At 38.1% G+C, this 13738-nt stretch overlaps 1 protein-coding gene across 11 annotated transcripts in view; it reads right to left on the bottom strand.

Moving 5' to 3' along the window:
* Window positions 1-9101: 9101 nt before the first annotated feature.
* INPP4A (inositol polyphosphate-4-phosphatase type I A) overlaps window positions 9102-13738 on the bottom strand; it is a 192388-nt gene continuing 187751 nt past the window's right edge. For all 11 annotated transcript variants that reach the window (XM_065591531.1, XM_065591528.1, XM_065591506.1 and 8 more), the window contains one exon: window positions 9102-12676. In XM_065591531.1, coding sequence (XP_065447603.1) covers window positions 12544-12676 — 133 coding nt within the window. In that variant the 3' untranslated portion in view covers window positions 9102-12543. The remainder of the gene's footprint in view (window positions 12677-13738) is intronic.

The following is a 13738-nucleotide window of genomic DNA, read 5'->3' on the forward strand; positions in this document are numbered from 1 at the left end:
GAATTGTGTGGTCTGCTATCCTGGGCCAAGAGCCAGGAACTCAAAGAGTTCAAATCCCAATACTGACTGACTTCCACTGTGGCCTCAGACAGGTCTCTTACTCTTTGTGCTTCAGTTTCTCCATCTGTAAAATGAGGATGAAAATATCATATCCAAATTTTCTGAGTGTTCATAAGTTTCAGTATCAGCACCGGTACATCACAATCTGTACCTAATAATAGGAGAGGGTTATTTTTATTAATACAACTATTTTCATGAGGAGTAATTTTTATAGGTCAGAAGCCTGTAATACCTTCCTGTACTATAAATATTTACACTGGGATGTATCCAGATGATATAGCCTGAAACTCTAAGACACATTTTAGCTTCTAACTCTATGATACAGTGTCCCTGATTTTTCAATGGTTTCCTTCTTTGAGGTCTGTGGTTCATACACACACTTACCTGCTTAGCTAATGTAGTCCGAAGATCTATTTCCATAACAGAATGGATATTGTGCTTCCAAGAAAGGCTCTGAAAGGATAAAACCTTAAGCATACTGCTGTCAAAAAAACCCTGTAATTATAGTATTTATTAAGAGCATTCACAAGGCAAACATAATACAGCACAGAAAACATTAAACAAAATTATTATAAGAAATCTCTGTAATAGATATAATACAACTTTATCCATGCTATTGGAAATCTTTGTTAGAAAGAGAGTGAAAGATAACTTAATAAAACTAATAAACATACATGTTTAGTAATAAGGACTTGATTTCTTTTATAGGAGCTGGCAGACCTGCTTGCTCAGTGTAGAAGGCCAAAAAGAATTTCAGAACCTTCTTTATTCTGAGACACAAAGATTGGCTAAACCCCTTATCTGGCCATTTGGCTGACTATGATATCTCTCTAATGAATCTCTTTGGCATATACAACTTTATAGAACCATCCGTTACTGATTTCATTGTGTGCTTGGGTTATCAGGTCACTGGAAAACCTCCAGCTTTATAGCCAGGGAGTGTAAAAATCAAAGCACTTATGAGGGGCCCTTTGCTGAGAAAGTTTTTTTTTATCCAGTTTTCATATTCTGTGGTTTTCAATTAATTCAGCCTTGCATACTTCAAAACTTCTTGACTTCACTTAAAGCCAATGTCCCAAGCAGAAATTTTTGACCAATCACACAGTTAATAAAAAGTTCCCTTCTTGACTCGAATTTAAAATTAATTTTGTTCTCATAGCATAGAAATGAGGGATGAAGGGACATGCAGGAGGGGAGAGTGCAGGGAAAAGCCATACTTACACCTCCCAAGAATCAATCATTAAGAGTGTAGATTCAGACACAGCAGGGAACAGAAAGACGGCAAACCCTAAACATCAGATGTTGGCAGAAATATTATGATTCTGGAATTAGTATTCATTAAATTACAAATAGAGGCAGGATTTCTGTCCCTTTAAGTAATCCCTGCTGGATTAAAATCCTTCATTCTCGGAGAGGTTTCCAACATTCAGATGTTGAAGTAATTGTTTCTAGAGAGAATACATCATGAATGACTTACAGGGTCATTTATGTCCATACTAAATGCGGGATTTGATTATTACAATAGTTGGGTTTGTGATGACTGGGAGAACCACATAGTGAGTTACCTGGCGGGTGCAAAGTTGTGGAGACATCTAGATAGATTTATGTGCAATGCTGGGGAGGATTCAGTAATCGTGGTACACTGAGGTACCAATGATATAAGGAAAGGTAGAAGAGGGCTCCTGAAGGCCAAATTTAGGCTGCTAGTTAAGAGATTAAAGTCCAGGACCTCCATGGTTGCATTCTCTGAAATGCTTCCAGTTCCAGGCACAGGGTCATCTCAAAAAAGGTGTAACTGCAGGGTCTCAATGTGTGGAGGAGACAAAGGTGTTGGATGGGAGGGATTTAGTTTTATTAGGAAACCGGGGAACCTTTTGGGAAAGGAGGAGCCTTTAGATGGGCTCCATCTAAACCAAAACAGAACCAGATTGCTGGCATGTAAAATTAAAAAGGTTATAGAGGCGTTTTTAATCTAAGGGCTAGGGGAAAGCTGACAGTGCAGCAAAGCACACAGTTCAGCCAGAGATAACCTTCCAGGGAGACTTTATTGAAGAGACTACTTCATATCCCAGTAAAGAGGAGAGGATAGAAGTAAAGTATAGGTTAAGAACTGAAGTGAAATAGTCAATCACATCACATGAAGGCAGACAACTAAATGCTGACAAATTTTATAAGTGCTTGTTCACAAATGCTAGAAGTCTAAACTTGAGTGCCTGGTATTAAATGAAGATATGGATATAATAAGCATCACAGAAACTTGGTGGAACAATGATAATCAACGGGACACGCTAATAATAGGGTACAAAATATATAGGAATAACAGAGTAGGTTGCGCTGGTGGGGGCGTGGCACCATATGTGAAAGAAAGCATAGACTCAAATATAGTAAAAATTTTAAATGACTCAAACTGTACCATAGAATCTCTATGGATAGAATTCCATGCTTAAATAATAAGAGTATAGCAGTAGGAATTACTACCAACCACCTGACCATGAGAGTGATAGTGACTGTGAAATGCTAAGGGAGATTAGAGAGGCTACAAAAACAGAAAACCCAATAATAATTGGGGATTTCAATTATCCACATATTGTCTGGGTAAATGTCACCTCAGGAAGGGATGCAGAAATAAAATTTCTAGACACCATTAATGACTGCTTCTTGGAGCAGCTAGTCCTGGAACCCACAAGGAGAGAGGCAATTCTGATTTAGTCCAAAGTGGCACGCAGGATCTGGGCCAAGAGATGAAGTGCTTGGTAATAGCAGCCAGTTTTCAGTATGGAGAGAGGTAAATAGTGTTGTCCTCCAGGGATCTGTATAGGTACCAGTAGTGTTCAACATATTCATAGATCTGGAAAAAGGTATACTGTAAACAATGAGTTGGCAAAGTTTGCAGATGATACAAAATTACACAAAATAGTTAAGTCCAAAGCAGCTGACTGCAAACAGTTACAAAGGGATCTCACAAAACTATGTGACTGGGCAACAAAAAGACACATGAAATTCAATGTTGATTAAATGCAAAGTAATGCATACTGGAAAATATAATCCCAACTATATATACACAAAATGACGGGGTCTAAATGAGCTGTTACCACTCAAGAAAAAGATCTTGGAGTCATTGTGGATAGTTCTCTGAAAACATCTACTCCGTGTGCAGCAGTAGTCAAAAAAGCAAATAGGATGTTAAGAATCATTAGAAAAGGGATAGAAAATAAGACAGAAAATATCATAATGGCAATACATAAATCCATGTCCCTAGGCCTCTGACTGCCAGAAGCTCGGACTGGATGACAGGGGATGGATCACTTGATAAGTTGCCCTATTCTGCTCATTCCCTCTAAAGCATTTGGCATTGGCCACTGTCAGAAAACAGGATACTGAGCTAGATGGACCATTGGTCTGACCCAGTATGGATGTTCTTATGTTCTTATCACTTTAAAAAAAGAAAAAATTAATGTTAGAATCAAAAGTTAATACGCTTGATGTGTTTTTAACTGTGTAATTACTTGATTCTAACTTCCGTTTATTTCTCTCATAGGTTTAAATACAAAAAATAGGAATGTAACAAATTATGAACCTAGAGTTATACATGTTGTCCCCTTACTAAAATTCAGTGGGGGTGTTTTGGTTGGCTAGCTCCCAGTACCAAAAGAAAGGGGAAGGGTCGATGGGAAATCAGGACCCTGAGACTGACAGTCCCCAGGAACAATGGGGAGAGGCCAGTGCTCCAGGTCAGCCTGATTGACAGGGCAGGCAGGCTAATCAGGAAGTCAGGAGGCCAGGGCGGGTCCTGTCCTCCTGTGAGCTGGAATTGCCTGGGTCAGACAGAGTGGGTCTGAGCTAAGGAGAGAGCAGAGGCCCAAGCTGAGCTGTGGAGCAGAGTCGTGCCAGCCAGAGGGGCCAGTAAAGCAGCCCAGGAAGCAGGTCAGTGCTGGGAGCAGAGTCACAGAAGCAGCCCACAGAGCAGACCTGTGCTGGGAGAAGAGCTGTAGCAACCAGAGCCAGACAGGCCAGAGAAACAGCCCAGGGAGCTGAAGGCAGAGCAGCGGCAGTGCTAAGGCAGAGTGGAGCTGGGGCTGGAGCAGTCTGGAGCCGAGTGCGGTGAGCAGCTGGTGAGAGCGAGAGGGACCCTGGGCAGCGGGCCCAGTGCAGGGACATGCCCCCAGCCAAGAGGCATTGGAGGCCTGATTTGGAGGGGGATCGTAACCCGATGGGGTGGGGGAGATGCTGGGAAGAAGGGTCCTGCCACCTAGAGTTTGAGAGCATGTGGCCACTGCCAGAGCAAGTGTCCGACCCACAGCATCCCTGCAGCACAGCCAGGGCCTGAGAAGGGGCCTGGGACTTGTGAGGAACAGACTGAACTTCTCTTACATTCCAGAGATGCTGGTTGTGATGTCCCCATGCCACAGGGCAGGGTTACGTGTTTTCCTTTAACCGTTCCCATTTTTTCCTTATATTTTAAAATTGATTGCTGTTTAATAAATTGTATTTGCTTTGAACTGTATGTATGATCACTGGGTCAGGGAAGTGTCCAGTGCAGAGAGAGCACCCCGGAGTGGGGACACCCAACCCCTGCCCTAAGTGACCACAACAGGGTTGGGGGTTGAGCCCCCCAGGAATCCTGGGCCCAGCCTTGTTGGGGATACGAGGACTCTGCCACACAGGAGCGTGGATGGGGAGCCCTCGAGGTCAGGCGGGCCTCTGGGTAGAGGAAGTGGGAGTGAGGACTCAGATCCTTTCGCTAGCCCACTTCACCGGGGTCGTGTATAAGCCAGGAAACAGAGGGACCATTCCCCCGCTTACACACACAAGTAGTAATAAATAAAATTCCTGAAGGAGGAAAGAAACCAATGTAGTTCCTACTTAGCAGTAAGATTTTTAATGATCTCTTGATGTACACATCAAAAAAGCTTTCCAAGCTTGTATGAAGTAGCAAATTTCACCAAGGTGGAGCAACTAAGTACGCATCCTAGTTACTAATAATGCATTTGCACATTTATAATTTAGATGTAATAGAATTACTAAAATAAAACACATTTAAAAAGATACACATAAGATGACTTTCAACAGCAGGATCTGCTACTTTCTCTCTGCAGGCTCAGCATTTGCACTAGCAATTCTTTTGCTTTCCAACTCCAGATTTCTTACCATTATGCTTCAACTCCCACTGTACTCCCTTCGCACTCAGCCCATCCCTCTTACAAGGCAGTCCTCAGCTTTAATGGGACCACACACCTCCACTAATATACCATCCTCCCTGTTCCCACTGAAGCCTCTCCTAAAACTCTAGTCCTCCCATGATCTCTCTTCCTCCCACTTAGGCCATCTGAATTAATGAGCACAGATGAGGAAGTCCTGAGTTCTAATCCAGGCTCTGCCACTGACTTGGTGTGTGGCCTTTAGCAAGTCACTTCACCTCCACACCTCAGTTTCTCCATTGGTAAAATAGGGATAATTATACGTACAATACCTACCTCATTAGATGGGGTGAATATTAATATTAAATGTTTGTAACATACTTTGACCATGTCAAGAGATATATAAATGCTAAATTATCCAGTGCCTATAGTTATTGGCACTTTGTGAACTGCTTAAATAGATCATTTTTACAGAGAGAGAGAGAGAGAGAGAGAGAGAGAGAGAGAGAGAGAGAGAGAGAGAGAGAGAGACTCTTTCAAATTCCCAATCTAATAAACAAGGCTTCATTTTGGTTCAAATGACCCTGATGATCACTGCAAAGACAAGGATGCACGTTATTCCACAGAGAAAGAAGTCAACACTTAATTATTTGTACAGTACTTGACACAATGGGAATCTATTCTTTCTGGGGCCTTTGGGTGCCACCATAACACAAATAAATAAATAAAATAATAAAAACATCTTAGCTCATACATATTGGTTGCAGAAGCCAGAACTTTATAATAAGCATCTTGATATTGTTGAAGGCTTAATACAAGAAAATACAGAGAATGGCAGATATTTATAAATGGAATACTAATGTTGATGTTAATAAATACAATGAAATACCAGTTATTGTGTTTTGGAAATGTCAAACTTTTCAACTGCATAAAGGGAAAACAGGGATTTTATCTACACAAATATTTAACCACACAAATGAGAGCTATTAGCCAACACAAATTCCATGTCTTGCTAATATAATTTCCTGCTAACACAAGCTCCTAAGTACACACTGCACTTCAAAAATATAGGTGTGATGGGTTCGGTCACCTTCCTACACCAAGTAATCAGTGGATGAAATCTCATCAATGGAGAAACAATATGGTTATTACAAAATGAATTAACAAATATAGCGAAATAAAGATCTCTTCCCTAAATGGCAGAATTCCAAATAAAGACAGAACATATTCAGACAGCATTCCCCACAACACCATGCACATACTTGAACACTTACCCAAGAAGTCACGTAGCAACATAAGCAAAGGTTACACACACACAAATCTACACATTCTTTTTTATTTTTGTTAAAAACAAGAGCTGTGTATTTCACATTAAACCTATTTTTTGTGGTTTCTTATCTTGCCCATTCCATATTGCATCAATTTAAAAGTTTTCTTTTATCAACACAAAGGCACTTTTAAAAGATATTTTGAACTGGTAAAGGGGTTTCCCTGTTAAGCTATTTATGCGGCCTCCAGTACTGTATAAACCCTTTCTTAAGTGCAATATACATCCTTCTAAAGAAGGCCAAATTCTCTCTGACCTATATGTTCACACAAAAAAACAGTGGCCAAGAGGAGAATCAGGAGGAAGAAATGGTATCAGTTCTGGTTCAATGCCAACCTCAGCTCAGGAGTAGTGGTTCCTAAAAGAGTCTTGATCCAATGGTGGTTCCACAAACTTGCCACAGCTCAGAATACGCCTGTTCCTGGCAGGAATAATCTGCACATGGAAAAGCATACATGGGGCTGCAAAGAGGCAACATTTGGCTCTACAATTTCTTACTTAAAAAAAAAAAAAAAAGTTAGTCTTTGATGAGATCAGGTTTCCCTCTCACCCCCATCTATTAAAACACCTGGGTACAAGGAATAAGTCAAAGTTTTACCAAAACGAATGAGATACTTATGTATTTGATCTTGAAGGACTGTGTATTAAATCTGAACTACTATCTCTGGGGATTCTTTGAAAGAGCATAACTACATCAAACAGTGGTGTAGTTTCATTACACAAATTCCAATCAATAAAACAATTGCACCATTAATACACTTTTGTAGCAAGTTTAATGCATACTGTACAATATGTTATACCTAATTTTTTCTCTGTTTGCATAATCCAGTTCCATAAATAACATTTATGCTGTTGTTTTGATGGGACTGTGTGCTAAGAATTTGCATTAATGTGCAGAAAGATAATATGCAATGGGTGAAATTCTCTACCATTTGAGGGCCTGCATAAGGCATAAGAACCACTTAGCTCCCACTTAAGCAGTAGCTTGAGGGCTTAAGTGGGGCATCAGTCTTGTGCTGTCGGTCTGCACATGGATGAATTACATCCAACCAGAACATGGCAGCTCTTGTGTCTTACAGGTTCTCTTATTCAGTTGTACATGGGATATATTTTTTAAAAGCAGAAAACTCAACAACAAAACTCCAGCACAAATAGTCAAGATTAAACTTCATCCCACAAAATAAAGGACTTGAGTGTTAAAGTTCCATCTTTATCTGTAACTAATCCTCTTATGCTTAGGACCATTTTGCAATTTATGCTGCACAACATCTGAAGCCATCTCAGAGCCCATTTGCCTAAGCACAGCAAGATAAGAAGCTTGGGGTGGAAGTGTAAACTCTGTGGGCTTGTCTTCGCTGCAGAGTTAACTCAAGTGAGCGCAAGGGCACGCTGACTCCACGCTGCGCAAAGCGATTGTGTCAGCAGCTGATGAGTGGTGCTGACTCAGGCTGTAGCATGTATCCACTCTCAGGCCAGCCAACTTGAGTTAAAAGCCCCACTGCACTTGAGTTAAGGTTCGTGTCTGTGGCGGGGTCTCAAGTTGGAGGCAACACTCAAGTTATAACTAGAGTTTTAACTCAGCAGTGATGTCAAGCCCAGGGTATCCTTGTTTCTGTGGGTCCACATCAGATCCAAAATGGTATTTTTATACAGATTCAAAAAATCATGTTAAAAAGGACACAGAAAATACTATTTTATTGTATCTAGTTAGAAGCCTACTAATGATTTTTTTACACTTGGCAATTATGTTTTCTTTCTCCATTTTGGATGACGCTGAACATTGTTTGGTTGTTTTCTGCTACTGTTGTCCTTCCATTGCGTGTAGAAAAATAATCTTTCCAAAAACAAATACAATTGCATTTTCCATTCTTCAAACACTCAGAGACAAAGCAAAAAATAATGCAGTGAACATGAAAAGCTTTTGCTTAATTCATGCAAAATTTATTGCAACTGAAACCAAAATGAAGTTCACGCACTCAAAAGGGACCCTGTTCCCCTCAAGATCTAATTCATATGGATGGTGAGGAAAGGGACTTGCAAGCAGAATGTTTGTACTATGTAGACAATGACTGCCAGTCTATTCAGGGCAGGGAAGTAGCAGAGGAAACAGGGAGGGATCAAATAGGCAAAGTTGTTCCAGAGCCGAGCTGGCTGCAGTGGAAGCAGGAACAAGAAGAGAAGAGATTATATAATAGAAGGGAAGCAGCAAGCAGAGTGAGGATGGATTGGGAAGTTATTAGAGAAACTGTGGAGATGCGGTGGCATAAACCACCTCATTTAGCTTGTTGCTAAATGTCACTGTGGAGTCTACCCAGAATATTGGACCAAATTTGTATCTGGTTTAACTACACTGACAGCTATTCTTCTATGGTGTACACAGTGTTTTAGCAAGATCTAAAAAATAAATAGCTCCATTTTATTCATATAAATGTGTAAAACATATCCATAAAAGATCCAGTGCCTTCCCCATTAGATAAATATTATCAGATAGGTCAAGTTTGGAGCCAAAGACCTTGAAAGTATTGATTTAATTTATCTTAAACTGATGCATTTAAAAACAAGTCACCATCTCAATATTCTTGTCAGTTTTTTTATTGTTTTTCATCCTAAAGACGAGCACATTTACAGCATACATGGATTGGATGAACTAGGAATATATAAAACACTAACCATATGTTTATGATATATTAATACTGCCCAAAACCAAATAAATAAAAATATTTCAGTGCACAAAGCCTGGCAAATACAACGGTGTTGGGACAAAACAGTATTGTATTATACAATAACTTTACATATATAAATGAAACAAAAGGCAACTGTGCTGTGGGTGCTTTCACAGAACATACACAGAACATACCTGGCAACATTTTTTTAACCTTAGTATGTTTTATAATTTAAAAAATGTATTCAAAAAGAACATTAGACAGACCTTCATTTTACAATAATCCTTAATGTCTTTCCTGTGCAACAGAAAATCTTAAACTCTCAAGTGAAGGTTCCTCTATGTTTAGTTAAGGTTTCACAGTTTTTCTTTTTAGATGAACTGCTCAAAATCCTACTGTTCAATATGCCCTTTAAGCAAGCCTATTTATGTGCATGTAATAGCAATGTTGTATATATAAAATATTAGCCGAACAATGATGCTTTACATGAAGTATATAGAAATTGGAATATTCTCCACAAAATAATGCAGTACTTAAGTTTGGTGTTCCACTGCTTTAAAAAGGTGAGCAAAAAGCATGCACATAAAGAGTTTAGGAATTCATTTAGATTTGGTGTGTATACAAAATAAATAAAGGTCACTATAATTTAGAGTGATTTAATTATTAAGGACTCCATAATACTAGTGAACAGCTCTAGTAATTGTAATAACTCTGGTTTCAGAGTAGCAGCCGTGTTAGTCTGTATCCGCAAAAAGAACAGGAGTACTTGTGGCACCTTAGAGACTAACAAATTTATTAGAGCATAAGCTTTCGTGGACTACAGCCCACTTCTTCGGATGCATATAGAGTGGAATAAATATTGAGGAGATATATATACACACATACAGAGAGCATAAGCAGGTGGGAGTTGTCTTACCAACTCTGAGAGGCCAAGTAAGTAAGAGAAAAAAAACTTTTGAAGTGATAATCAAGATAGCCCAGTACAGACAGTTTGATAAGAAGTGTGAGAATACTTACAAGGGGAGATAGATTCAATGTTTGTAATGGCTCAGCCATTCCCAGTCCTTATTCAATCCTGAGTTGATTGTGTCTAGTTTGCATATCAATTACAGCTCTCTGTATGTGTGTATATATATCTCCTCAATATTTATTCCACTCTATATGCATCCGAAGAAGTGGGCTGTAGTCCACGAAAGCTTATGCTCTAATAAATTTGTTAGTCTCTAAAGTGCCACAAGTACTCCTGTTCTTTTTGTAATAACTCTCTTGCATTATTCCCCCTCCAAAATTGAACACAGAGTTCCTGTGTAACAATGTAAGAATTTATATATATATGCTTAACTACATGATTGAAAAATATATGAAATAAACTGATCAACTAAATGTCACCAGTGAGAAACTCTGAGTTCTACAGAGTACAGATTACATAAAAAGAAATGTGGCATTTAATAAAGGAATAGGGATTGCAGGTTTAACAGAATGAATGGAGTAATATAAATCCAAAGGACCCTTACTGAAAATTTTTTTTTACATGTATTTGTTTTACACATTGTCAAAAAACAAAACACAGGTTGTTTCATTTGGGGTGAACAGAGCCAGTGGAGTTCCCAAGGATTGTTTCTGCTATAGCCATAAATTAATTATTCAAAACAGGGGCAGAATTAATACTTTTTACAGACTTCTAGAAATATGCATATCTTACACAATATTCACCATTTTGTTATCTTAGTAAGGCTGAAATAATAATAAAAAGCTAGTTCAGCAAAACAGTCTAACTGGCATGTGTGACACACTGTTAAATGTGGAACTGCAAAAAGCAAAACGTGAAAACCACGGTACTTAAAACCCCCAAATGTATATGGGAGCAGAATGAACATGATTGATAGAGCAGCGAGAACACAGACAAACACCAGGAAGACAGAGAAAGAAATAAGGAACTGCCACATACATACCTGGCTGTTGCTATTCTATTCTGAATAAACTGACCGTATTTCCCATTCTAAAGCCTACTTCCTTAGAATCCAAGGGGGAAGGAGGACTTGACTATTGTATATTGGGCTAAATGTGGCTAGGGAAGATTAATCCTGATAAAATCTGGAAATTAATGTTTACATTCATTTTTTAGAATGCATACCCTTTACAGAGACTATTTTCAAGGAGATCTGTTGAACATTTCTTATCTGGTCACCTTAGTCATGAGATGGAATAAGTATGACATTTTAACACATTAACAGTTACTTTGTATTGACATTGCTAGATTCACCAGAAATATATGTTATGATAATCATAATCCCTGCACATTATTCTGACAGAGCTCAGCTGGGCAAAATGCAATGCTAAACAGAAACAATTGTTTGTTATGGAATGATTGGGCAGTGGTGGGCATTTACAGAGCATTATTGAGTTAGCAGGTCTGGAAAATATCATCAAAAAAATTTCAGATTCTAACACGATTGACCTGAAGTGATATAAAAAGCCATGGAAAAATGTGTTACTTAATACACAATACCATGAAATTTACTGACTTGCCTGTTATACTATAAGTTACTATAAGTAATGGGGGGATAAAACTGTATTTGAATTTTACAATATTGTTTGTTAGCACTCACCACTAATCAAATGCAATCACATAAGTGTTCGAAAAATTTAAAAAGTTTCTGAAATCAAATAAGGTGATTGTGGGTCCAATCCTGATCCTGGTGAAGTCAATGGGAACTTTGGATTAAGTTGGAGCAGGATAGGACTTCATGTCAGTATCTGGCCTTGTACATTACTAACTCCATGTATGAAAGATAGCATTATATATACACAGTAAAACATTTTAAGCTCCTGACTTTTATTGTGCTGACATTCTTTTTTAAAAATTAAACCGTTGTTGCTTGATTGTAACAATTCATTCTACACTCATCAGACTGCCCAGGGTCCAATTAATTTACTATTTACAACATTGAGGTTTTATTCTCAGTTTTAAAAAGTATTATGAAAAGCTTAATCTCAAGTCAACTCAGTATAAAAAGATGTTATGTGAAACACCTGCCTAAACGCCATTCATAAAGTCCTTGACCATCCTGGAGGTACCAAGCTATTTCCATTTAGGTAATTATTCAGTGCTCCAGTATTTGTGCATTTTACATACACTGAAGGCTATTTAAATGGGCAGAGTCTCATCAAGCTAATCTCAAACTAAGGTGTCAGAATAATCTTCACAGATTCCAATTCAATAAAGTAACATGCTCAATATAACCTAGTGAAATGTACAAAAATTGGTTATCTGGTCTTGATGACAAATTCATATATTAAACTAGAGTGTATCCCCGTGTTTTAATGGAACAGCTAATTACAGGACGCAATATGCTTATGTTTCAACTTTTCCATAAGTTCCTTCTGGAGGCCTGTAATGCTTTGGGAAAGCCTTCAGTTGCAGGGAATTAAATGCATACTTGCGACATCCAACATTCTTCATTGTATTTTCTCTTCGACAACCCTCACTGGGGAAAAAAACAAGCACAAAAAAAATGACAGCAGTAAAAAGGAAAATAAATAAATAAAAGACTTAAACTAAGATGAAATGAACTGGTTATTTCATAGCATTAAAAAAAGTTGATTAGTTTCAATGCATGTTTGGATCATTTGCCATTGCAAATATTAAAAATGGTGGATCATTAAACAATGCTATTAAGAAGCACATAGAATGGACACATGCTATGTTTAATTGCTAGTTTTGCATTTCTAAAAAGCAGCAGTGTATCTAATGGAACAAACCTTTTATATTTGAGATGGTTTCATGTATTTCAGGGTACTTTTACTGTGAAGTTTAAATGCCATTTCATTGCACATGGAATAAAAAAAAACCTGCTGAAATACAGTTCTGCTAATTTGTTAGTAAATTAAGTTGAAAAAGAAAAACTGCTGATCTCTGAACAGAATTTTTTAAATAATTTTATTGTCCCCTGTATGCCAGTATTATCAAAGCTTACTTAAAGAGTAAATACAAAAATAATGACTTTTCAGATAACTTTGCATGCATAAATTAATTTGAAAATTAACAAACTGTACTAGCAGAATCTAAATCCTAAAACAGCATGTATGGATGCAAAAAAAGATTGGCTCCATGTACTGTCATCACACAAAACTGTTCAGAGTTTAGATTGCAAACCTAATGTTGCTATGCAGTTGCTCCATACCATGAGGAGGCTCTCTGCTATAATGAAAGCTACCCCAGCTATAAGACTTCTAGATAATGGTTCTGAAATCTACTGCAAAGTCCCTTTCATTGTATGTAAAATCCTTGTTTTCCAAAAACAGACTTACAAAGAGGAAGCACTTTTTAAAAAATGTAGGTTACAAGTTAACTTAGATTCTCATGAGAATGTTTTCTTCTCTCTCTACTACAGAAGGTAAAAATGGATAATGATAATGATTTAATGCTCTAGCTTGATGGCAAAATGTACATACCACCATCTTATGGCTGAAACGCTATATTTTTCCTGTTTTAAAGACAGATGTAAAGCAGCATGTAACATACCCCAGATAAACCATAGTGACTTAAT

The sequence above is a fragment of the Chrysemys picta genome, chromosome 1 (genome assembly GCF_011386835.1).
Source record: "Chrysemys picta bellii isolate R12L10 chromosome 1, ASM1138683v2, whole genome shotgun sequence".
NCBI classification, from domain to species: Eukaryota; Metazoa; Chordata; order Testudines; family Emydidae; genus Chrysemys; species Chrysemys picta.